Here is a 26,964-nt window from a genome sequence, read left to right on the forward strand (position 1 = left end):
TTAAGAAAATGGCATGCAATTATGACATAGCTAATGTGGTATTCTTAGTAAACATGAACTTGACTGTTCACTTCCATATTATGCCTTCAGGCACAGGGCGCTTTACAAAATTCACAAAACATAACCACCCTCATTCCAGTTTAAATGGTTCTCACATTTGTCCTCATATTTACTCAGATGAGAAATAATTGGACTCAGTGATGAATTCTATAATCAGGTGTTGTAGGCCAACCGCGCGCTATGAGGCCTACTGCGCATTTAGAGAATCTCAGAGCCATAATTGGTGCGTAAAGGTATTTTGTATTTTAAGCTGCAATACAAATTCATTTCTTATTACTACAAATTTTGTTGAACTTTTGCGACAGGAAAAATTTAGCTCATGATCTGAATATTTACATCCAAGTCAAATCCTCATCTTTCCTTAAATCAAAGTGCTTTTGTTGTTTAAATGTAACCACAGACGGGAGTAAACCCCGGTCTCTGTTGTGACAATAATGCGCTTTGCATCAAACTCATAAAAGCAATGCTTCATTTATAGGAAAAGATATCTGAACATAACCCAGCCAGTGATTATAGGCTCCCAACCCTTTGTACTTGTGAAAACAATTTATATGAAGTCATTTTTAGTAGACAGAGTATAGTTCTGATATTGGTAAGCTGCTGGTCATGATCAAGTCCAAAGGTCATCAGTATGTGGAGAAAGCCTGTTCGCGCATCATTAGCCGTTTCTTCTTCATCCTCCGGTTCTGAAACCATATTTTCACTTGTTGGTCGCTCAGATCCAGTCTGTCCGACAACTCTTTGCGTTTCTGTCTGTTGATGAATTCATTCATCATGAATTCATTCTCAAGTTCAGCAAGCTGTGGCTTTGAATAAGGCTTTCTCTTCTTTCTTGTCTTCACTTGTGATGAGCACCACGGGGCACCTGGAGGGGAGCAGAGGCAGAAACAGGTTTTATACTTGAATACCAACGAGAATACAGGCTGACAAAAAAAACTGTTCACAAATAGATATTGGACACTAACCACAGAAAGAGCATGTAGCAGAGAACAGACTAACACCTTGAAAGTCACATTAACTACTTATAAATTACCAACAAACTACGAGGTCTTCCTGTGACTTCTATAGGCCTAAATAGCTTTCCCTTTTATACACGTAGCAGATACAGAATAAGATCCGGAAACTATACAGAACCACAGATCAAGTCCACATTGGGGCATCAATGTGTCTTATAATTAAATTGTTTTAAAGTGTAGAAATGACATATTATAATGCAAAAAACAATTGATTAAAACAGTTTACTTAACCTTGCGTAAAAGTCGTCCTAGAGCATGTGTTGCTTGATGTGTGAACTGTATTCTGCTCCTGTTTTGTGCCGTTCCCATTTAGTGGACCTGCTGAATCCGGATCAAGCTGCGCCACAGAACCATGAGACCGGCTGCTGTCCAGATCTGAGTAACCACGGCCACCGTGGGTGTAAACTTCATCTTGTCTGGCAGACTCCCCTGTCTTGTGGTTGGTGTCCTGAAAGCATCGAGCAGACTCCTCTAAATGTGCCTTTACGTGGCCGCTGGAGGAGTTAGTGTTTATAGACACCGAGTTGGACAGAAACGGCGGACAGTAGCCTCCGAAGGCGCGGCTCTGTGTTGGTGGCGTTGGTGGCGGCGGTGCTGCTGGTCCCGACGCGCACGAACTTGAGGAAGTCCACGGGAGCGTGCACACCTCTCTCCTATTGTACGGCAGCTGATGCAGTCCGGGTATGTGGGCTCCATTGCCGCGCAAGTTGGAGAAATACAGCGACTCAGTAGGCGCAAAATTCAACAGAGAACCAACATAACCGGGATTTAAAGGATTCCGCTCACACATTTCCATTGAGCTTTTCTCAAGCGCTTCTTGCACGCCTTTTAGCAACTCCTGAAGAATAAAGGGAAGGTAATTGTTGATTTGTTAATACAGCGTCACGTGATATGCAAACCATGTTGTTCAGCCCCACCCTTGTTCCCAATACTGCAAAGCAAAATACTCCATGGAAATATTTTGGTACAGAGTGGGTGGGGGGAAAATATTCCAACCAACTGTGTATTTTCTATAATTCTATTAAAATGACACAAGTATCTCAATACTGTGATAATGTGTGCGTCTGAACATTGGTTTTATTTTGTACTTCTATTTAGTATAATGAAAAAAAAATCAAGGTGTGTGCACTCCCCCATAAACGGGTAAATGCAGAGCCCTGAAAGCAACGCACGGAGCAGGCAGTTCCCTAATTACAATGGTTATATTATGCATTATATTTTCTTGCTTAGGTTGTATTTTCTCACACACAACCTCAACAATTCAGCAAGCCTTAGATTCAGTAATGGTGTGTTCCTTTCCTTGTATAATGCAGCCTGTGCCAGTCTCGGCCTGGACGCCATGAGCAACAAAGGTGCAAAGAAATACATCCCATTTTAAGCACTGAATTCACCCAGTATGAAACTATTCATCTCCCTCTTCTATTTTCCCCTCAATGAGCTCAGCCCTATTTAAACTGCTGGCAGGCTTGAGTTAGTTTGAAAACGTCGTTTTAAGCCTGCCTTTACCACCTGCAGGCTTCTATATAGACCTAATCTCCTCGTATTTGCAAAGCCATGTCTAACTTTGCCAACACAGGCGCTGTTTTTAGATGATAGTGTCCATATAATGGAACTTTACTATTTCCCGGAGAGAAGAAAGAAGCCATTACAACCGTCATCTCTCTATAAATGTCTCTGTATGGTATCCCTACTGTACAATAACGACAGTGTGTGTCGTGTGAGACGTTAACGCCTTAAAATGTACACAAATACACACTGTAATGCTCACTGCGAAAATGCTACCATCCTTTATGTAAAATCCAAGTCCCAGTGCGTAAATCTAGTATTTCAAAAGCTGAGATTTTCTTCAAATGTTTTAGTAGACCTTATAGTAGACCAGTATATTTATTTGAAACCTCTTAAAATTTCAGGAACTAAACAACGTTTATATAGTAAACTGTTCGCCACTATCATTCTATAATATATATTCCCTTTATCCAAATTATTTGTGCACCTCGCCACCACAGCGTATTTTGCCTGTTAAAACAGACGTTGGGTATAAAACTACACAGATTTAAAAAGTTTAATAAACATTGATGTGTTAATAATTTCAGTTGTGGCAACTGTAACCCAATAGGTGGCAGTGAAAGTTTATATATTCAAATACATTGCAATAATCATTGTAAAAGAATCTCTTTTTTATTTCATCAAACGTCATGCCATCATCAGCCTTAACCATGGCACACAGCGCTACGAGGTTACAGAATGATGTTTAAATAGGCAGCTTTGTGCAACAACTTCCAAAAATTAAAATAAACTCTGCTTCGTCAGAGATGCAAACTATGATTAAAATATAGCCATTTTGGCGCAGTCAATGTTTCCATCTAAAGGATCATATCATTACGCAGCTAAATATCATTTGTATACAGAGTGACTAATGAAATCAGACTCGTATCATTTTTACGCTTGTTCTTTTTGGCGCTTTGTAAAAAAAAATCTGAGCCTTTATATTGAAATGTTTAGTAGTCTGGTGTATTTTCACTAGTTATGTGAAATACTGATAAATATATAAAATAAAAGTTTACTGATGACAATAATGGGAGAGCGAGTTAAAAACATTTCAGACTGATTAAAAATAGAGAAAATTGTGAAAACGCAACAGTCAAGTTTATGGTTGCTAGATGCCAAGTTGCGCGTAAATCCGGAATTACATTTTTCTTATCGTTTCTCTGACTTTGTGGAAAAACAGACGCCGATTAACAGGGATGCCCTTCAAAGGAGAAATGCGTTTTTTAATGTGTATATATAGTCATATTGGCTAAAATGTGCTTATTCTCGTGCTGATGTTTTGCATTGTGAGTCTGAAAATTTAACATCTAGGCCTGGGCTACCTATAGCACTGTGTCACAGGAAATATCCCACAATTAGAAAATGTGGAGAAGTTTTAGTGTGCAGTGTTGGTGTCATTTACAGCTCTCCGTCCTTCATGTTTAGGGTGTCAGGAGCCAAATTGTGGCGTCTCAGTCTGGCTGTTTTCCAGGCCCTTTGAAGGAAGCCATCCGCCGTCTATTGTCCTTGGTAATAAACTTGCTGCTTCCCTCGTTCAAGTTCTCTGGGCTGAGAAACGCTGCCTTTAAGATTCCAGACCCAGAAAGTCAGCTGGAGGGGTTTTCATAATATAATTCAATTGAATATTATTCAGAATTTCCAGTTCCCATTCTAAAGATGCAAAACTGAGGGCAATGAAAAGATGTTAGTGCATACAGGGCAAAGAGGCGAAGTCTGATATGATACCTTTTCAATCACATTCAGGAACACCTGAAACTGCAGCACACTTCCGAATAGAACTTTCCAGATTAATCGACGTGGACCAGAGGCCCTGGGACGATTTTACTGATTGGCAGGTAACACATTTGTCTTATTTAAGCCCCAATGTGGGTCGCTTATTTACTACTGCTTATTTATACTTCCTGCCATTTAAACTCATTTGAATGCACAAAAACAGAAATTTCTGTTGCTGAGGTTAAATCTGACAAAATAATCCCAAATAGAATCCTTTAAACAGCAGGTGCGTGCGTACAAAAGTACAAATCGTTTTAAATGGCCTATTTTTATTATTATTATTATTACCTATTATTATCTCTACGACTAAAGGGCAGCTTAAAGTGTGGATCCAGTTTTCTTAAAAAAAAGCAGCCTCTGACTACATTTACCGAATTATACTTTGTGTGTTATAAGCACATTTTACAAAGTACAACTTACAATTTATAATCACATGAGTCTTTAAACCACCCTGGTGCCACAGAAACAGCGTGTGAATAAGACCTGCTTCACGTGGTGGCACGCACACTGTGCGCAACAGACATAAGACCTACGTTACAAATTATTCCATTTCCGTCCAGAGTTCATATTTCCATATGAAAAAATGCATTTTTGTGTCTGATGAGCACTGAACAAAGCCCTAAATGTCTGCATCTAACAGCACAGAACTAATAAACACAACACAAAAAAAATGTGATGACTGCAAGGCTTTTATCTTCCTGTGGCTTTATTAATTTGTGCTTGCCGATGCATCTGAATGTCCCCTCGGGGGGTCTATACTTATAAACAAAAATAGGCGACGCTTAGAAGACTTAAAGACTTTTTTGATAGTCAGTCATTTTTATATATTCTGTATAATGTGCCTGATTTGTGTTGAATTAGTGATGTTAAAACAGTAATTTTTTGTCCACTGTTTGTGTTGGACATCCATATGTGTCCCATAAAAAGAGCTAAGACACGTTAAACCGACCAGGTCTTCTGAATCATTTGTGAGTAGTGGGCTTTGCAGTGATGTGATGAAAACAGACTGTCGTTTTCAAAAACGGTTGGAAAAAGGGGTGCTCCTTTGTCCTCTTGTTCAGGTTTTCTGCATTCACAAGAAGTCACCACTAGATGGCCCTATCACTTCAGAAAAGAAATTACAGATGGAAAAAGGTGTGTGGCAGCACACATGTATTAACATACAACAAATGGTTTTCAGCACCAAACCTTATTGAATACATGATGCAGTGGTCTCAGACACAACCAGAACTAGGCCTATATGAAAAGTAAACAAGTAATGTGAGATACATGTAATGCCAACTCAGTGTGTCTTTGTGTTTTCAACAATAATTATGAATGGGTGAGGAATTTGCTGTTATTTGGCTCCATGTGGCTTAAAGACAGCAGAGACAAATAGGAGGTCAAGTCATTTTAAATACACATCTTAGTTCACCAGCACAGAGCAAGAAAACACAAGCAAACAGATTCTGTCTTGGTGTTTATGTTCATTTATCACATGCTGGTTCATATTTCCTTTTTTCTTCAGTGGTCTATTGCAAAAACCACCCAACAAACTATCTATCATTAAATGCTAAGATAATATTGTTGTGTAAAATGTCAGAAATTGAAGACAGATGCATACTAAAGACCAGATGACAACTCAGCCAACATTAACTTTTCATAATCAAAAATATGGTGATTTATATATACTATCTATCTATCTTTAAGATAGGTACGGAAACCCTCACTGTACACTGAATGATATTATCTCTCCTCAGTATAAACATACAGTCACGGTCAGGGAACAGATTTGACAGAATAAAAGCTGTATTTCAAAGGGGTGAATTCTATTAACAGGGACCCCACTTGCAGTCCCACTAATGCCCACTAGAGGAACACTAATCCAACAAAACTGGTTGCACTGAGGTGAAGTGGACATGGTCTGACAGCTTCTTGTCTTTTCAGTGAATTTGAAAGCTCAGACGATTTATTACAGAGAAATATTTGGGCCATGTTATCTTGATTGACAGGTGTCTCATGTGATGGATGCTGCTTGTAAACTCCGGTCCCTCATCACTGCCCATTGTCCTAATGTATTAAAAAAAAATGTGAACATTGACCTTTAAATAAAATGTCAATTTTATATTTGTCTCTCACAACTTGTCACAACGTGTTCTGATGTTGCACATTTTCTCTGATTCTGGTTATTGTTATCATTTTGGAGGCTTCCAGTCATTTAGTACAGGTTTAACCCCTGAGCATAACCTCAGCGGTTTTAGGGCACACTGCCAAGGACCTGCAGCTGAAAATATGGCTAAATAAAACTGGCACTTTGATGCCGAGTAATGAATGTTGTCCTTAATATATACAGTAAAGAAAATGTCACTGTTAAAAATATCATCGTGTCATCTAGTGCACATACACTGGGAACTAACATTATCTGCTGATAACCAGCACAACGCAAATCCAAGGTGCAACAGTGTAGGTCGCCGTTTTCTTACTTCATCTTTGTAGCCTAAATCTGTGACCCTAATCACAGAAAAATGAAGAGAGAAGTCATTTGAGCACTCCACACCTAACCCCACTGCTTCTCCCAAGCGTGCATCCTCCCAGCGGCAGACACAAGTGGCACAACCAGTGAATGTTTAAAGAGAAGCTTTGCATATAATGGCACTGCTAGGTCGAGAAAGTAGTGTGAAACAGTGAAGACACAAAAAGTACTGACAGACCATGTGACCCGTCATCAGCACTGCTGCTCAACACTAAATTTGGGCTCATCTTTTAACAACTGCACATATATAAATTCACGAAAGACTCCCTTAAGCACAAGTGTAGCAGAAGAATGGGAAAGAATCCCTCACCACCTCTCTCAGTAAAGGAAATCATAAGGTGACAGATGAATATTCTATATCTTTAGATCACATGTTTAGTTCGGGATCAAAAAGTGAAAACGATGTGCATGGTTCCCTGCCTCTCACCTGCCAAGATGACAGGACCATATTAGAATATGTTAAAAGGATCAATAATCTTAAAATAATCTTTACATCTTACAGCTCACACTTATCAGAAACTTTGTTTTTGTAAAAAAAAAAAAGATTCATCAGCTGAATAATTAATACAGTACATATGCAAATGATCTAATTATATTACATGTAGATCTCCAAAGCCTTTGCGCATCAGTGTCTTACTTGAGTTTAATGCTGTTTTTACAAAACAAAATACTGTGTTCACCGACAGTATTATCTGAATTTGGAGTGGTTAAAAAAGCATGCAAACACTGGTACACTCTTTAAAACTGGGATGAACTATATTTAAATTAGCTACATGATGTTATATTGTTGATGCTGAAAGCTTAATAAGTCCTTATCCTAGTTCTTAAGCCCTATATATGTCACTATTCAGTCTCATATTGTGCGTTGTCCCACAGGGTAGGGCAGCAGTTGATTTTGTTCTGAATTAATTCCATTACATTCAACCTGCACTGCAAAAAAATAGGACATGCAGAGTATAAGGCTGTCTTTAGAGCTGCTTTAAGCTGCAGATTTTGCAGTAGTTTTATAAAAATCACTATTATCTATTTCATTATTGCTGTCACATTACCTGAAAACCTTTCAAAAGAGGACTTCAGGTAAACTACAGCTCACACCTCCAATTCAATACTTAACATCAGTGGCAGCAATTAATATTAAAAACCTGCAGGAGGCGCCAGAGGACGCACAGAGGATAATCTGATGGAGCCTTTCTAGTCATTTCACATCGAGAAAACTCCATGCATGGGTGTTATCTCTTTACATGCCGAGTTAATATGCTGGAGACAAGTGCCTGTTATTTTCCTTTATATAAATTACACACAACTATTATGATGTTTATGACAGAGTTCGAGAAGGAGACTGTTATCTGATCAAAAAGATTCCGTTTTAAATAATTATGTTTAAGCTGATAAATTTGAGTAATTCAACACAAAATTAAAAAAACGAACATAATCAGAATGACCTGTAACGAACTGAGCGTAACGTTGTTAAAATTTAATTTACCTTAAAAATCACCTGTCTAACATAAAATTGGGCGTCATTCTAAATGTATCAATAAATATGTGTGTTCCTTTATCCGCAAATGTGCAATAAAATGTGTCTAACGAATAAACACCTGGAAGTCCAAAGAAGAGGGAAAAAATATAAAGTACACTAAAACAGAAAAAAAAATCCACATGGACCGAGTAAGTGCAAAATAATGCAGTTAATATGTTGTCACAGTCTTGCACCTCAGTTTTACTGCACTTCTCAGACTGATTAAACCTCAGAAAATGCACAAAAAAAATAAAAAAAAACAAAGAGGGATAAATAAAAGAACAACGATTAGAAAGGGGGAGGGCAAACAGAGAGGAGGGAAACAATAGAGAATCAAAGCATAATAATATTCCTAAATGAAGAGGGAAATGTTGCTCCGCTCATTTTATTAATCAGACTGTCAATTTCACCCAAGAGGCCAAACCCAAGAGCAATCTAAAACAGACTCAGAGATCAACCCAGGGACAAGCACCTCGCTCCTCACTTCTCTCTTCCTCTCCACTTGGATATTATTCGTCTGACCGAAGGCCGCCTCCATCATCAAGTGACAGCCCTCTCCTATTTATTTGCTTATAAACCTGTTACAATAAATGATCATTGGAGCAACGTCAGCCTAGCATTTTAACAACGAACAGCAACCACTTTTGATGAATGACATTTTGCTGCATGTGGGGAGGATGCACGGCTCATTTTGAGCAGTCGCTCGTCGATTGCATTCAGATTCTTTCATTTTTTGCGTCTTGCTTATAAAAAGGTTTAGAGACAGTTATTTAGACACAGTTGCTGAGTTGCATGCGGATTTAGCTCCGACACAACTCATTGGTGCTCCAGCCCTCTGGACAAGTGTTTTCTTTTTTTCCCCCTCCACCTCCCTCTCTCTTCGTCCTGCACGGCTTAATGATGGAGAGGATAAGAAAAGAGATGATATTGATGGAGAGAGGTCTGCACAGTCCTGTGGCGGGGAAGAGACTCGCAGACACGCCGGGAAATTCAGTGCTGGAGGCCCTGGAAAACTCACAGCACGGCGGACGGCTAAGCCCGAGAATAACTTCGGCTTCTCTCCATGGAAATCTTGGGGACATCCCGACGAAAAGCAAATTTGAAATTGACAGTCTTTTCGGCTCACACCACAACAACGAAAACACTTCCTCAGCGGAGATTTCCTCGTCGGAAAGCAGGAAGAAAATGAGCATTTACTCCGAAGTTTCGCAAGAATCAGATATTAACAGTGATGTGGAAGTGGGATGCCCTGCGCATCGGTCCCCGAGCCAACACAAGGAAAACAACAAAGGTGAGCTTTTATTTTCTCCACGTTTCTCTTGCGGGGAATTATATTAGTATAGTCCGCTCTTTATTTCTACCTAAAACTGAATATATATTATTGTTGTTGTGTAAAGATGCGGATCATTTTGTATTATTTATTGTTATAAAGTGTACTTGCTTTTTAAATCAACATTATAACATTAATATGTCAAATTTAATGTAGGCCCAGTTTTAAGCATAATGTTTCCTTATTATTAATATCAATGACATTTCTTAAATGTGTTTTTAGGATTTTCAGACAGTAGTTCTGGATCTTCCAACACAAACTCCCTCCCGAACACGAATTCAACGGGAGGCTCGAACAGCGACCAGGTCAGGCGGTACCGGACTGCTTTCACCAGAGAACAGATCGGAAGACTTGAAAAGGAGTTTTACAGAGAAAATTATGTTTCCAGGCCGAGAAGATGTGAATTAGCCGCAGCGCTAAATCTGCCCGAAACTACAATTAAGGTAGGCTGCAGATTAAGCATCCTGTCAGTGTGTGTGGTGTGTGTTGGTGTTTTGAGAGATAAAGCATTTGTCTAGAAAGAATTTTAATATTAATACAATGCAGTAAAAAATAGGCCGCAGTATTTTATTTTCATTCTGATAAAAATGTTGCAGTATGTTTTTTTTAATATTATTTAACTTCAACCAGCTGATCAATTCATTCGCTGTGTACACAAAATAACTCAGAGCTTAATCGCTAAGAAAAAAATATTTTAGCAACCTTATTTAAGTAGCCTACATTCTTTGGGTTTTATCTCCGGCTGCAAAATAACATTCACAGTGACAGATCAGTGCAGGTCTCAGTGTCCCTCCTGCTGAACCACCCTCCTCGGAGGTCTAAATTTAGAGCCTGAAAACAACATGGCAGCTTCAATATGGGCCTTGTTTTGACTCTGTGTGCAGGTGTGGTTCCAGAACAGGCGGATGAAGGATAAAAGGCAGCGTTTGGCGATGTCCTGGCCCCATCCAGCAGACCCCAGCTTCTACACTTACATGATGACGCACGCGGCAGCTACAGGAAGTCTACCTTACCCTTTCCACTCGCATATGCCTCTACATTACTACCCGCACGTCGGTGTCACTGCAGCTGCAGCCGCGGCAGCCGCCACCGGTGCCGCCTCGTCACCTTTCGCCACTTCAATCCGTCCCCTCGATACCTTCCGAGCACTCTCCCACCCTTACTCACGGCCGGAGCTCCTGTGCAGCTTCAGGCACCCGGGACTCTACCAGTCACCCGCAGGCCTGAATAGTTCAGCGGCGGCATCAGCGGCTGCTGCGGCTGCGGCAGCGGCGGCGGCGGTCAGCGCCCCGTCAGCCACCGGGCCTTGTTCGTGCCTCAGCTGCCACAGCAGCCAGGCGGCGAGCGCGCTCGGCTCCAGGAGCGCCAGCGCTGACTTTACCTGTACAGCTTCCGGTCAAAGATCCGAGAGTGGATTTTTGCCGTATTCTGCTGCTGTTCTGAGCAAGACCTCCGTCCCGTCACCAGACCAACGAGAAGAAACTTCACTTAACAGATAACTCACCACGCAGGCTGCACACAACCGATTCCTATTTTGCTATAATCCTTCTTTAAAGGATAGGCTTACTTTCATGTCACACCTGGGCAGAAGCGTTGTAAACACACAACAAGATCTGTAAAAGTCTGATTCAAAAAAATAATAATGTTCCATAACGAAAAAGACAATAGCCAAAACCGAATAGTTTTCCAACTCATTCATAAATTTTCTAAAATGATTGCGCCTCTTTATTGTATTAGAAATCCAATTTTCAAAGTGCGTACAGATTTTGAAAAAATATATTTCATTCTGTCTACATTGCTTGATCAATTATTTTTTCTATAATTTCTACAAAAACTCATGAAACCAGTCCACATTTATGCGGCTAAAATGTGACAAACTCAGGCTGGTTTTAAGATACAAACGTGGGCTAATTATGCTATCTAAATTTAGATAGCAGAAGGTCTGCTTCTCTTCTTTTTTTTGCCCAGCAGCATATCTTTCTTCACTATAGGCCTAATAGACAGAGTTTTTGGCAGCAATAGCATCTCCCACATCCTGCCTGTGCTCTGTGGGGACACCCCTAATCAGCTAGAAGGTGCATATAATTTTGCAGCGCGTCTTTTGTGTCAATTTTTATGTTAATAATGAGAGGATCATGACAAAAATTGCCAATCATGTACCTAGATGGAACTCCTTTGAATACACGACTGTAAGAAAGTTCCTCGTTTTGAGACCCGCTGTCAAGTGCTAACAACCCGCGGAGGGAAGTCATTAGACATACAAAAGACCTGGAACAAAGCGACAGTCCTGGTACACAAAATGCACTGTATAAGGATACTATCAGACACATGGAGGGGTTGAAAATATTACAGCCTTTCATGAGTCCCTGAATTTTTGGTTTTTGTTCTAATAATGGGAATACCTCGACATACACAGCAGCCTCTCTCTCCTTTATTTACACTGCTGAACCTCATTATACCAAACCAGTATTTTCATAGGTATGTAATCCCTATAGGATCACTCAGCACACACAGTGACGGGACTGAGCGAGGCGAAAAGTTCAGACCAAATAGCCTGGCTTTACACTCTGTCTGCGCCTGTACAAATGGCTATGTGCATTTTAGTCGTTCCTGTTGGGACATCATCTCCAATATGTTAATTATAAAACATGTGAACTGTAAAATATTTTTTGAAACGGATGGTCCTACTGACTGAATTACTGATCTGGAAAATGCTCCATGAAATGTGGATGGTAGGCGATTTGTTTTTCTTAAAACTTTTATTTTTTAATTTATTTTTCTGTGTGACTTGCTGAATGTTTTTTTTATCTTTATTTTAAATGTTAACACTGGATGTGCTCTCCTACAGGACCATCACCTATTTAGCCTACGAATTGGCTTGCAAATAATAACAAACAAAAATAAATTACCAGTAGCCCAAATTAATTCGTGAAAACAAAATGTAATAATTATGGAGAACATTTTTTTTTTTTACAAGGTCCACTCAAAAGAGGCTTTTAAAAAAAGGGCTGATAAACGGACACTGAAATTAAATATTGGCCTTTGTCCCTAGGGTCTCTGTTATAACTCTATATCTCTGTATTTAAAATATCAATGACTGTATGAATTTAAATATTTTAACTTGAAACAAATGTGCAATATGAAATGTAAATCATGTTATTTATTGATCGTGTTTGTTCTTGGAAAATAAATAAAAAAAAATCTTTACACATTTTTTTGGTTCTCTACATCAAGAAATTAGTATTTTATATCACATAAGAAAAAAAATTTAATGCAATTTCTTTAAAATAAAAAAACGTATAGTTAAGACATCTTCATTCAAGTGCCGTGGAGCCATATCTATAGAGAGGCAGTCTAACATTAGTTAAAAATACATGGAAAGCTACTGGGAATATGAAGCCTGCCATCACGGGTCATTCCGGCCCTATAATTTACCATTATTTTTACATTACCTCTAAATGATACAAGCTGATACTGTCGTTAATTGCACTTGGTTAAAATATAGACTCCACCAGAATGCCCCCAAGGGACTTTAAGATAAGTTGCTTTTTTGAACGTCCCCATTAAAAGAAATAGGATTAGGGGAGCAAATATGGGCGTGATATATCACCAGGTTTCCTTGCTCTTTACTAAAGCGAGGGTTGCAACCCATACAACAAAGGCAGTGAGATAGATGGAGGTGTAAAAAGGAAAAGACAGAGGCCAGAAAAACACTGCCCACAATAACACGATTAGTTTTGTATCCAATGTGCAGGACAGAAAAAAAGAATTCATCATAATGCAGAGGACTGTCTGTCACCTTTCGCTGAATGGTTTTTGACAAGAAAATAAATCTTGGGGTTGTTTAATATATTTTATATTTTCTTTATTTCGGTGCTAATAGAAAAACCAAATTAAATGTCCACCAGCGAGATAGAAATGCAAAGATCGATGATCCTGCCCCTACTGTCCAATCAGCCCTCTTTAATTGACTGTATTTTCAGGGTAATTGAACTGCTTGTTGTAAATTGAAGATTTTATAGAAACGACATGAAAACTACATTTACTGACATTCATCGCATCTTTGACATTGATTATCTGATCAGCGCCGTGTCATGCTAACCTCCAATTCTTCATTACACACTGTTTATGAGCTGTTACAGAACAACTTGCTTGTTCCAGAGTGATTGATTGCCTTATTAACGCGTGTTCTTGTAAGTGTGACCGGACTGATTACGATGCATATGTTTAGAATAATGTTTCATTTAGCTGACTGCGAGTAATGCAGGGTGACAGCTGCTGCGGGAGGACAAAAAACCTAAACTACAGGGAGCAAGCGGGGCCAAAACGCATTTAAGGTGGAACTGGAAGACAGCATAGAGCCCTATATGGTCAAATGTAGTCGCTGAGCAGCGGCAGATGAGGGACTGGCAGCTCAGCAGGTTCCTCAGTGAGCCAAGTGGGGACAAAAACATAACACTGTGCCCTTATTATCACTACATTGAGAGCACAAACCCCATTCTACAAACCTCTCTGGCGCACCAGCTGTTATTCATGCCGATTAAAATCAATCAAAGCCATCAAAATCCCAAAACCTGCATTTCACAACCTGACGGTTTTTTTCTTTTCTTTACATTTTGACCAAACTGTGAGCCAAACGCACAACATCAACTGCAGCCAGCTGAGATTTATGCCACCATTATGCTTCTAAAGTAGTCTCTGCTCCGTTTGTCTCATATCATTGCCTCTGTTCAAATGTTACTTTCATATATTACATGACATTAATTCAACTATAGCTCATTAAGACGGAATGAAATGGTTAAATTAACTTATCAACTCATAATGATGATGAATGGTGTATTAATTCAGATACAAGCTGGGCAATTTGCAATCCTGCACGTTGTGATGGTTCTCAAATAACATTTAATATAGCGGGTCATCCCCTCAATCAATTACACAAGCGTGCGAGTCGGTCGTATGGAAAATCCCCTTTTCATGCATATGTATCGAAACGTGTTCTCAATTATTTTTGGAAATTGCTTTTATTGGCTTAAGAGTAATTCTTTCAGTGGTCCTTCGCTCTGGATGTAGCCTCGTTAAGGTGGTACTATAAATTTCACTCTTTTGCCATCATGTTTTTAACGCCACCTGTAATATAAAGGGTCGTTTTCCTGTTATGAGTCTATATAAATAGTATGCTTGGAAATTTAAAAAGTAAATGGAATTTTTTAAATGAAACTACACCAGAAATGTTATTGTTTTTCTATAGAGAAAGTATTCATATCTTTAAAATATCATTTTTTTTATATTGTGGGTAAAAAATGGGTTCAAAGGTCAGCAGAAATGAATGCTTGTAACAAAACGAGATTAAAAAAAATTGTAAAGACACTTAAATCACCAAAACATCCAGTTTTCCAAGGCAGTGCAAATCATTGAAACATTCCAGCTTCCATTCCATTCTACTGTGTTGATGGATTTATGGGAACCTGTCACATATGAGCCACATTAAAGCATCAGCTGCCCCTACAAGAATGAAATTCTTGATGGACTTTTTTGTTCATTTATAGTCCAATGCAATAGCTCACGTGTTACCTTTTTCCAGTATGCTTTTGGATAAAACATTTGCAAGTAAAAATGTAATGAAATTAAGTATGTTGTGGATCCATGTCTGGGGAAAATCCTTGAATTAGTCTGCATCCCAAAGGATTTTACATTTTAGACAAAATATGCATAAGTAAAACACTAAAATCTTTAAAGTCCATGTAAAAGACCAACATGATAATTTATCCTTAAAAAAACAGTGCTGACTGAAGGTTTCTGACTGAACGTGGATATTAACATCAGTTTCTGCAAACATCACATGCATGAGACTCAAACAACACCTCACAAATTGCAATGAGAACATTTCTTCACAGTCACAGCTTCACAACTGGGACTTACCTTACTCCATGCATGAAGAACAATTTCTTACCTTGTGAACTGATTACTGCCTGATTTGTCCCTGAAGACTCAAATACAGACATACAAAAAAATAAATGCAATATAATGACAAAAATATGGGGCACAATATTTATGAGTTTAGGTTTTTAAATTGAACAAACAAACTGCCTGATTAACAAAAATGATGAGTGATCGCTAACAACATTGTAACTTTGAGCATCGTTCAATAAAAAAATACATGACATGATCTGTTGATGTAACCATATTATATGAATTTAGGTTCAGGTGCACAGCATTTAAATGAAACCGCTTTTACCATTCATATAGTGCATAAAAGAAAAGCCAGTAGAGGTGGGTGAGAAAGCATTTGTAATATATTTGCTAGGGGTAAAGTGTGTAGGTCTTGACTAAGGTTTATTTGTTAAATAAAAGGCTGTCTTCATGCATTCACAACAATACTACTTTTTTAAAATTATGATTTAAAATTTATGTTGGATGTTCCAGTGCAGAAAAAATAGCCAATTAAATCTCACATAGATGGTAATGTTGGTGTTGTGGATCGGCTGATGTCCAGAGAGACAGTTCTCATTATGTAGTAGATAAATAAGACAAAATTTAGTACAGACAACTATGATTCCAATAGAATGATATGTGCCACCCGATGCTTTTTTTTTTGTATGCCCAGTGAGAATTAGGAGAATACTGAATACATACACACTACACATTTATTCTGTTGTACTTTTAGTGTGTACCCATTACACTACAAGGATTTCTTTGTAAAAAAAAAAAAAAAACTGCTGGACTTGGGCACTCTGTTAATCCTGATTGAGGGGATGACTTACAGCTATATAGTAGCCAGATAGGTGTAATTACCACAGCTAAGATTTCTTATACCTACAGCTGCAACACCAAATGCAGGAAGAAAAAGAACTTAGAGGACTTAAAGAGTGACATTTTGTGTTGATTATATATGTTGAACATTTGTGTTTTTGTATAAGGACACAGCACCTGGATGCTATTGTTCTTTTTTGGTACTCACTTTGTGCTGCCATTTGAGCATCTTGAACGAAACGGGATCAACTGATGATAAAGCTCTGCGGCCAATACAACAAGAAGACTCTCACTTTGAGCAGGTAGAGCGTGGACTCCTGAAAGTGAACAAAACATGTTAAAATAATTGATAGTTAGCAATGAAGGAATATTAGCATGTATCACAGCTACCACTGGTACAGTTACAACGACTGACTATCAGCCAAGCACCACTTGTTGCTCTTTTTGCAGTGATGGCTGTAGCTATGACTCATAAACAGACTGACTAAAAAAAACACAATACTGAGATGTTAACAGCAGACAGGAATAATCATCAACATAAGCACCAATATATGTTGCCCAAATCAGACAGTGACAAAATTGCAGCCTTTATTAATAAGCCGGCACCGAGTTCCCTAGCATGACCATTAGCTCGCCCCTTAAACACACAGATCAAACAGCCATCACCACGATGCTCAAAGTGTAGCTGCAAAGCCATTAGCTGACCTGAGCTTATCACAGGGCTAACAACAACAAACCCTTTAAACAAAACACAATTACCATGCTATGATTGTGAACTGTTCCAAGACCTATGAACATAACGTAACATTCCCCAATCAGTCGTACTCTTCGCAGATAACTGCAACATTTGGGCATTCTGCCTAATAATATCTCCATCAGCCTCCATCGCTAGCTTACCTGGGGCTCCACTAGCGACTTTTGCTTCCGGTGGTGACCACCTGACCCTCCTGCTCCCTACGCATTCATGCAGTTTCACTGAACTTTGACCCGCAAGCACCCGCCAAAAGACGATGCCAACCAATGAACGGCCTGTTTGAGGAAAGGGCGTGGCTCCAATCGTTCATTAAGGAAATGTGCTGCATTCACTGGCTGTTGGGAAATTAGGCACTCAATTCTTCAACTGTCGCTAATGAAAGAAGACACCTGAATGCTCATTTTTGCCTTTACCCATATTAATTACAAGAATCAAATTTCTCTTTTATTATTCTTGATCTAATAAAAACATTGGTTAGCCTGTCTTATGTATCTTATGGCACTTTCTTTCTTTAGAAAGCACAGGAAAGCCATCAAGAGGTTACAGGATTTTGTTTTTTTATGTACCGTACACAACATTATATACAGGAAGACACACACAGAGCTGTATGACTGCAATGTGCTTGCTGTGATGCTAAACTAGAAATGTTGTTGCATGCCACTCCTGTCTGTGTCTGACCATCACTTATCAATACTGTAAAATGCCAAACGTGAAAACAGCATTAATTAATGCCTGCAGGTGCTGTGACTTTCATTAAAATAACTGCAAGGTAACCAAATGTTTCAATCCTGCAGTATATGCAAACAAGGCCATGTACCTGCCCCTTTGACCAAGACAGAACAAGGTCTTTGAGTGCCCACAACTGACAGACCCCCTGCTTGTGATCCCTTTATATGTTAACGGGTCTACAAGTGTATACAAAACTGTCAGGTCACAATTTCCTTTTCTTTTTTGTGCATCATATCAAACTTTAATTAGAGTGCAGTTATTAGAAAATGTGAGATTTAATTTCAGTCATTTTGGAGTTCATTAACATGCAGTGCCATTATTAGTTCTCCTAAAAGCTTCCTGATAGGACAGTTTGACAGACTGATTTTAAGTGGTTTTCAACCATCTCATCATGTTCATCAAAGCACATGGAGGTTTCTGATCACAGATATCAGAATGGTGAAAAGGACAGGATGTCAAGTCAAAATGAGTGAATACCACAAACGGTGCCAGCTAATGAGGCTTCACCATAGAAGAGACTAAAGTGCCCAAAAAAGTCCAATCTGACAGCATTCAAGCATCATTCAGCCATTTTTTTTGCTCTCTGTGGTCAATCAATAGGCAGTATTTTTGTGGTATGCTTGTTGAAACTACCGAATCTTTACTATAAGCATGTTGAATGCCATGGAGATATTGTGATGATTATGATATTTCTATGTTAATTATCTTGGTTAGTAAGTGTTATATTATACTCATTAAGGCTATTGGCACATGTTTTTTTTCCATTGTTTGGTCCATTTTTTGTTGGCATTTTGAGATCTGCTGTAGTAGTTTTTATGAGCACCCTCAGGACTGTGTTCACAAATGAATCTCACTGTTAAGTTTGTGTTAGGCTACATAACTAAATTAAAAATTAAAATAAAATTTTATGCAAGCCTAGTAAACTAAATGCTTGTTTTGTTTTTACAATGTCATGAGAGGTGCAGTGCCTTTTGTAAATAGATAGCAACTACTATTACTTTACATGCATTGGTAGATGTTTGTGTCCATAATGACATATGTTGCCATACAAATACAATGATGATTACTCTCACTGTTTTGCAGTTAGTTGTGAGTGTTGTGAAATCATAGCAAAATTAATATATAGTTGGTCCCATCAGACACTGGCCATGCTACCCTGAAGGCCCACGAACGCTCATATTCCACGCTGCTCTTTCAGTGGACACTCCCCCATCTTGGTTCACACACCCTCCGTGTAAAAACAGGACGTCTGCCCTCCTGCCACAGGCTGTTCAAACCGGACAGCTCGACTGCCAAGGTAAGAACTCATTCCTTTCCAAACACTGGGTCATTTATCCACTTTCCAGCCACATGTTCAGGTTGGCTTGCTTCAACACAACCCTGAGGAAACTTTGAATGCGTTAGCTGTTGCTGCTGTAAGTGCTGCAAGCTGTAATGGTGTTAGCATTCCTAGCTAGCGGCTACACAAAGTTAGCTCGCTAACAAGGTTAACGTATGTAACTGTGTACGTGTTGTACACATTAGGATGCTATTCGGGGAATATTGGTTGTCACTGGCGATATGCCAGACGGTCTCTGTGCGGAAACCGGCGCCGTGGGTTGTTTCTTACTAGCTGCCGTGAAAACACAGCGTTAGCTAACTTGAGTTAGCCAGGGCAGCTTACTTAAGCTTGGCAACTGGTAAAGTTTTACAAAAGTGTTTTCAATGCGTTTCACAGATTGCATATATGGTTAGTTGTACATCCATCTACACTAAATCATATGTTTAGTGTCCCTGACTTAAGGAAATGCTGCAAAAGTAGTGTTAACACGTTGGTTTGTTTTTTATTGTATTTGGAAGCATTAAAAGGAAATTAACACTGTTCTAGAGGTTTTGTATTTAGCAGTACCTCCAGTAAAAGGCAGACAGTGATTCAGAAATCAAACATTATAATGTTTGTGACTTCAGGCTGTATTACAGCAGATCTGTTGTGGCTTCCTGTATCTAAGTTAGTGGCAGCTGAATGTGTATTAATCGGCCATCACTTCTGTCAACAGGTGGTGAGGTAATCTGTGAGAGAAATCGGAGCAGGATCCCAGTAAGAGAATATTCTGCACTGTCTCTTCATCAGTATGGGGGCTGTGGTCTCACGGTGGAGGGTTAGTATTGAAACTTTTACATTATCTCAGTTTATTGGCATGAGCTTTACTTTTGAAAACTTACAGTCCTTTGGAAGATTTTTGCACTACACCAAACCAAACCTGAAACACATTTATTCCTATTTAGATTTATCACAGATGTTTGGTATACATAGTCTAACGTAATTTTATGCAAATGCAACACACAGAAATCTGCAAAAGTTGGAAGAAGAAATGGGAAGTTTGCTTTTTTCAGAAAGGGATTGCAGAAGTAGTTGTTTTGCAAAAATGTCAAGATTTAGTCTCTCTGACACTGACTGTTTATTTTACAGGCCAAACCATCCACTGTGGAGATTTTGGAAGGAATTGACAAGGTATGATTAATCTACAAGCATTTAAAGTAAAGCTACTTTAAGTGACACATTATTTGCCAGTGTAGTTAAGATCTGTTTCCTTGTTAGCGGTACACCCAGTGTCATTCAGTAGTAAAATTTTTTACAGTAAATCCCCTCAGACTCTGCGACTCCAAAGCCTCAGACACAGCTGAAGCCCAATACTGGCCAAATGTTATTATAATGATGTCCAGTGATATCTTTTTAGGGCGCACAATCCAGGAACATCACTCTTGTTATGATCAGACTATCCAGACTGACTGTCATTTTGGCACCACAGTATGTAGGACAGATCAGAGGAAGGTCACTAAAATTGTAATTTTGCATATGCACTACTTAAAGGTAACTTCATTACTTCATTTCACCTTGAATTTTGTTTCTCTTGGGAATGTAAGGACTCAGAAAGGTTGTCAGATCCTGCAGGGAGGCATATTTTGTCAGTGTCATGTAGGCCATCACTGAGCTTGTTTTTGATATAGAACTACCCCTAATAAGTATGCATGTTTTTACAATAAGCAAACATACTGCATGTGCCAATGACTGTCAAATTGGCTCCTCATTTGCTGAATGATAGAGCTTTACTGCTCTACTGCAGTTAAGCTAGTGTTGGGCTATTTTCAGCACCTGTCCTTGGAGCAGGAGCTGCATCAAGTCTTAACGTCAGGTGGCATAAAAGTTGTGATGCAAAAAGTGTTGCTGGGCCTGTTTCTGCTACAAAAATCTTGTCATCTTTCATGAAACCACATTTTCATGTGCAGCAGAATTAAAATGATGCCTAATCTCTTGTAAGGCTAAATGCAAGAACAGCTCATCCAGCACTTAGAGTGACATCTGCACATGTTACAGTGGAACCATAGTGACCAAGAGTGGGCCCCATTTTGTCTACAGGCTATTTTTGGATGAGGGTACTTGGCAGTGGTGTAACATTTCCATGTAAAAATATCTTAAGATGAATTACATGATTGTTGCTTGCAACACCCTACAAAGGCTAGTTGACTTCTCTGCTGGGAGAGTTTCTCATCTCATGGTTTAATCAAAACATTCAGTTGGTGCAGTATCTTAATGAACTAAATGTTTACTTTGTGTTGTACTTGACCATGGGTCAGTCTTGCATAAGGGCTTTGGCACCAAAACATGGTTCACATAAGATATCACATGACTACAGGGGCAGAATAATCCTGTGTTTGCTAGGGTAAATCATTATGTATACATTATAAAAATGCAAAACTGTGAATTGCTGGTATGCAAAATGTGTAAAACACTAAACAGTTTAGCATAGCTATTCACTGTCAGTATCACCTTTCTGTTCAAATATATAAAATCCTCATATGCTGTTCCCCACAGGATATACAGATTCTTGAAGAATATAGTGAAAAGTATCAAAGGCAGCTGAAGATATGGGTGGGACGACTGCTTCTGTACTCGTCACTTCTCTACCTGATCACTTGCATAGTCGTGTATTTCTGGTACCTGCCTGAACAGCTAATGGGTCGACTCATATTGTCTCTTCCATTTGTAATATTTCCATTTTTGTAAGTATACAGTGTAATCCTTTTATTATTATTAACTATCACATAACCAAATAAGAGCTTTTTGTTTCCTTCTAGAGTGTGGCTACTTCGAAAACTTCTTGTTATTATTTTTTCAAGAAGAACTGAAAAAAACAGTAAGATCCTTTTTTTTTTAACTATTTCCTCATGATGACTTATTTATGTTTTGATATGTTACTCATTTTCTTTACTTTTTCTCTTGTTAGATGAAAAATTAGATGATCTTAAAGCTCAAAAAAGGAAAATAGTAAGTGACCTTTTCACGTAATCCCAGACTGACTCATGACTTATGTTACATGTCTATGTTATTTTAATAAAAAGGTGCATTTTTAGGACACAAGATTTTTCTTAAATGTCCTAAAAACCAGAGTGTACCAACTACTAACTAACCCATAAAGTCTGTAATTTGGTTTTCTGGTGCTCTCCTAGTGAAGCACAAGTTTGCACTTTGTTATGCAAGTTATGTGGAAAGCCTTGTAGTATTGCTGAGCTTCTTAGTATTTTGCAGCATGTGACTTACTAATCTCAGATCAGACAGCATTTGATTGGTACAATGACTAACCCAGTGAACCACTCTGCTAATGACACTTTAATTAATAGCATTTAGTACAGGAGCGAAATAAATCTGAGGAATGGCTTGTCATCCTCTGTCAAGTCTAATAACTTTCAATAATTAGGGCTGATGAATTTTCACACTCTCCATTATCGAAGTAGTGAATGTAATTATTCTTCATATTATATATAAACATTTAGAACGGTTTGGTATTTATTTTTAATGAAGATGTGCTATTTAAAGGAGTAACTTCATGGTGCCCTTTCTCACTAATGTTACTGAAGGTGATTCTGAGATATCTGTATGTGTGTATTAATGTCTATTAATTACATCAGATGATCAGCCAATAATTACTCTGGTATACAGCTATTAATACAGGAATAATGCAGTGTGCAGTGTATTGAAAAATGAAATTAAGCACTTGTCTTGTCTTTTCAGCTTGAAGAAGTAATGGAAACGGAGACGTATAAAAACGCCAAAATGATTCTGGAGCGATTTGATCCTGAGTCTAAGAAAACTATTGTGAGATATTTAGTTCTTACTTTATTATAGTAATCAAATTGTGCTTGTTTTATTCCTCGTATACTAAATTGTACTTTTGTACTTTTATCTGTGTGAAGGAACTTGAATCTACTCCAGTCAAACCTCACATGACTCCTAAACCAGGACAAGGTAGCAGTGAGTTTTGATGGTTTAACAGAAGAAGGCACCATGTGCCCTACTTCTATTCTGGCATTTCCTACTATTGTTAAGCAAACTGCAATGTTTTCTGTGTTAGAGCTCCGTCAGCGTAATGTCACCCCAAAGACCGCCCCAGTGGTGGTGAATCCTGCAAGCGGTGCTGCTGCCCGCCCTCCTCTTGCCTCTGGGCCCACCTATCCTGGACGATCTTCCCACTCTGCTCCAGGTGGACCCCCAGAGAGGAGCCTGTCAGCTATGGCTGCTCAGCAGAGCTTGATGAGGAAGCCTGTGACCCCTGGAACACCTGTTCCAGGAGTCGGTGAGTTACCTGCACACAGGGGGACCAGATCATAATGTGGTCGATTAAGGTGTGATTTACTCTTCCCTGGCTCTGTGTCCCTAGTTGCTTAAAGCTCTGTGGTGTGTGTTGTCAGTAAGGCTGCAGTATATTATACAGAAGTTGTAAAGGATAATTGCAGGAGTGTATGATTAAAATATCTTGCTAAAAGGTCCAACCTTTCTCCAAAAGTATATAATTGCAAACTAAGATTGGAAATTGGCAATAACTTTTTTTATACAGTAGGAATTGTATATGTTTAATATTTATCTCAAGAGGATATAATGCTTTACATCTTTGACTTTTTCTTAAAGATTAGAAACAGCCAGGCAACAAGATGATGTTATTTTATATGGAAGACATCTGTGGAGTGGAGAAGTATTGAATATTCAATATGAATTACTTCTGGACTATGACCATTCAATAGAAAAAAAATGCAAAGTGCAAACAGTAAAGAAAATGTGGTTCTTGAGTAGAGGAAGCTGCATGCTGTAATTGCCATGTGGAATGCCAACTGTGAGGTATGCACGATACAGGATTATATTAACTATGATTAATTAGTCAGACCTGCGTTTGTTCTCTGGGCAATGGTGGTGGAATCTCACTAAATGTGTTTTAATGCTCAGTGAAATTGCCTTTGGCATTGGGAACACCTCACAAATGGTTTACATGACTTGATGTTATCACCTGCCTCTGTTGAAAATTGGAAGTGAAAAGCAATTTGATACAAAGAGTCACCACAGAGTTTCCATATGCTGGTAAATTAATAACCAGCAGGATGCTGAGACTCTGCCAAGTCTCACAGAAATGACCAGTCATCTTCCTATGATTGCTCTTGATGTTAGATTATATTAATTACTGCTCGCCAGCGCAGCAGGGACTCAGGACGTGCTTTGCAAGTGAGATCCTGTGTTAAGTCATTAAGAAAAAGGGGCTTGTTTTTGTAAAATTCATCATGGTTTGTGCAGCAAACTATTTTAGAGAGCTATTACTGTACTTTGTTAATGGAAGTTTGTGTTCAGAACTGCACACAGGGACTAACAGGCATTGATACTGTGCTTCAACAGGGATGCACCCACCGGGTCCGCCCCTGGCCAGACCTGTACTCCCCAGGGAGCGAGGTGCCATGGACAGAGTCATTGAATATCTTGTTGGAGATGGTCCTCAAAACAGGTACAACATTGTATTGAAAATGGAGACAGTGTTTTACACTTGTTTATGTACAGTTTGTGTTCAATGTTATTTCCTTGTCATATAAACATGATAAAATAATACATGTTTAAAGAGGTTTTTTTTTACATCATGTGTCTAAATGTTAAATTACAATGCACATAACATCTGAAAAGAATCAATTTTATTTGCATGTGATCTAACTACGTACTGTTTCTTTTGTCAGATATGCTCTCATATGTCAGCAGTGTCTATCCCATAACGGCATGGCATTAAAAGAAGAATTTGAATATACTGGTAAGAGTTTAAGCACCACAACACTCTTGTCCCTATCAAACAGTGCGCCTTCATTTGCCCTCTAGCATTTGGCAGCATAGTATATCATATGGCTCTTAAATGCCTCTGCCACTACCAACTCCTGTAAGCAAAAACGGAACAAGATTGAATATGCAAAGTAGTGCCACACATCAATCTGAAATGTTTATGCATCTCAGGCATTTTTTTGTCATTGGTTCATATTCATGTATATTAATCTGTGTCTGTTTCAGAAAGTATTTGAGAGGTTACATAAACTGTATGTATGGTGTCTTTTATTTGCGTTGTTTCAGCCTTCCGATGTGCGTATTGTTATTTTTTGAACCCTGCAAGAAAAACCAGACCTCAGGCACCTCGACTCCCTGAGGTTATGGGTGAACTGAAGATGTCATCCGAGTCGTCATTCCTCCAGTCAAGTGCTGATGTAGATGAACAATGCATTTTAGGTAGGTGTGTCTGACTAAATCAACAAATTGTAAGATTTGCAGCAGGACAGTAGAGCCACTGTTGGCAAGCATTAGCCTAGCATCTGCTCCCTGAATGTTTCCTGGCCTCCAGTTCCTTGCATGCTGCTTATGAGGTCCCCTCCCCCCATCCAGTAGTATTAGGAAGAAAAAGCAGAATGGATTGTAGAACCCTAGCTGGGGGTTGTTTTTAGCCTGCCATTCCCCCTGGCCTCTTGTCACCCTTCCAGATTTGAATTGAAACTTTTGTCCATGTCCATCTAGAATAAAGCTGTTAAACCTATAAAAGCACATTGCATTTCAAATAAAAAAAAATACCCACCAGCATATACCTCTAGAATGTAATGATCATGTATACAAATGAATGTTACCAATATTGTTAGTAATATAAAATTCCCTTCTTTCCTTCCTGTTTGAAATGCATGCATACTAAACTAAAACTGTCTAATTATCAGAAAAATCCAAGCTTGGTGATGTCCCTGCTGAAACGGATACCCAAGAGCCAGACACACTCACTACCACAGAGCCCGGTTCTGCGTCAGACAGCCAAAACACCCCTGAGTCACAAGACCTGCCCTCTGAGAAATCTGACGGAGAACAAGATGTGTCTGCCATGGAAGTGGAATAAAACAATGGAGTGGTTATTTCAGCACAAGTCAGGCTTGAACTTTATTCTGTCTTTGAAGCAGTGTAAAGTAAACAGTTAGCCTATAAGTAAATGCAGTTAGTTAGAGTCGAACAATAACAACTTGGCTGTTAATGTGATCTTTAACTAACTGGTCGTCCTTTCTTTTGAGAATTGCTTTTATAGTGCCACAAATAGTAGTAGTAAACAAAACATTAAATTGCGTAGCCCTGCTAAACCATTTTGTTTCAGTATGATTAGTCCATAACAAACACAGAAGGGTTAGGCTAAATGAATGTAACTGCTTTTGATGTTCTGTAGGAAAAATCATTTTCTGTGTTTTCTTTCTTTCTTTCTATATTTTATTTGTTTTTGACTGAATTTCAAACATTTCTATTCTAGTTCATATGAATCCGGGGAAAGTTTTATTTATGGGAAATATTTATAAATTTTTCTATAATGCGGCAGTTTTCACGATGGTGTTAACTGAGGTACGCTGCAGAAGGGAGGTGCTAACATGTTTACACAGCCATGGTACCGTAATAGGAATGCACATACGTTTTGTATTTATTGGTAAAAGAAAGGAAAGCAGTAATATAAGGACTGGGCACACACCCTAAGTGCTTTTTATATTTTATGCCTCTGAGTAAAGCCTTTTTACACACAGACAATGAAGTCACATGTTTTCAGTCTTATTGACAATATCTGTTTGCTGAATGTATGAATTCCTCTGCTGTATAAATAATATGAAATAAACTTTTGAGAACATGTA

General features: G+C 38.7%; 3 protein-coding genes across 4 annotated transcripts; 2 read left to right on the forward strand and 1 right to left on the reverse strand.

Annotated features, from left to right (window-relative positions):
- Window positions 1-669: 669 nt before the first annotated feature.
- Window positions 670-1,872, reverse strand: hoxd12a (homeobox D12a). Its single transcript, XM_028394028.1, has 2 exons — window positions 1,308-1,872; window positions 670-925 (listed from the first exon to the last, which is right to left on the reverse strand). Exons 1-2 carry the CDS (start codon window positions 1,870-1,872, stop codon window positions 687-689), a joined length of 804 nt encoding a protein of 267 aa, XP_028249829.1. The 3' UTR covers window positions 670-686.
- A 7,450-nt stretch (window positions 1,873-9,322) lies between these two features.
- Window positions 9,323-11,254, forward strand: evx2 (even-skipped homeobox 2). The gene is made up of 3 exons (XM_028394100.1): window positions 9,323-9,716; window positions 9,978-10,198; window positions 10,640-11,254. Exons 1-3 carry the CDS (start codon window positions 9,323-9,325, stop codon window positions 11,252-11,254), a joined length of 1,230 nt encoding a protein of 409 aa, XP_028249901.1.
- A 7,895-nt stretch (window positions 11,255-19,149) lies between these two features.
- On the forward strand, window positions 19,150-26,964 carry lnpa (limb and neural patterns a). 2 transcript variants are annotated; one of them, XM_028394385.1, is made up of 13 exons: window positions 19,150-19,285; window positions 20,025-20,126; window positions 20,438-20,479; window positions 21,842-22,029; window positions 22,105-22,163; window positions 22,254-22,294; window positions 23,039-23,122; window positions 23,221-23,272; window positions 23,379-23,600; window positions 24,686-24,791; window positions 25,015-25,085; window positions 25,397-25,549; window positions 26,023-26,964. In XM_028394385.1, the coding sequence occupies exons 2-13, from the start codon at window positions 20,100-20,102 to the stop codon at window positions 26,193-26,195; spliced, it is 1,218 nt and encodes a 405-aa protein (XP_028250186.1). In that variant the 5' UTR covers window positions 19,150-19,285; window positions 20,025-20,099; the 3' UTR covers window positions 26,196-26,964. The 2 variants fall into 2 exon arrangements, with proteins under 2 accessions (XP_028250186.1, XP_028250187.1); XM_028394386.1 differs by having other exon boundaries at window positions 19,272-19,403.

Source organism: Parambassis ranga, chromosome 21 (genome assembly GCF_900634625.1).
Source record: "Parambassis ranga chromosome 21, fParRan2.1, whole genome shotgun sequence".
Lineage (NCBI taxonomy): Eukaryota > Metazoa > Chordata > Actinopteri > Ambassidae > Parambassis > Parambassis ranga.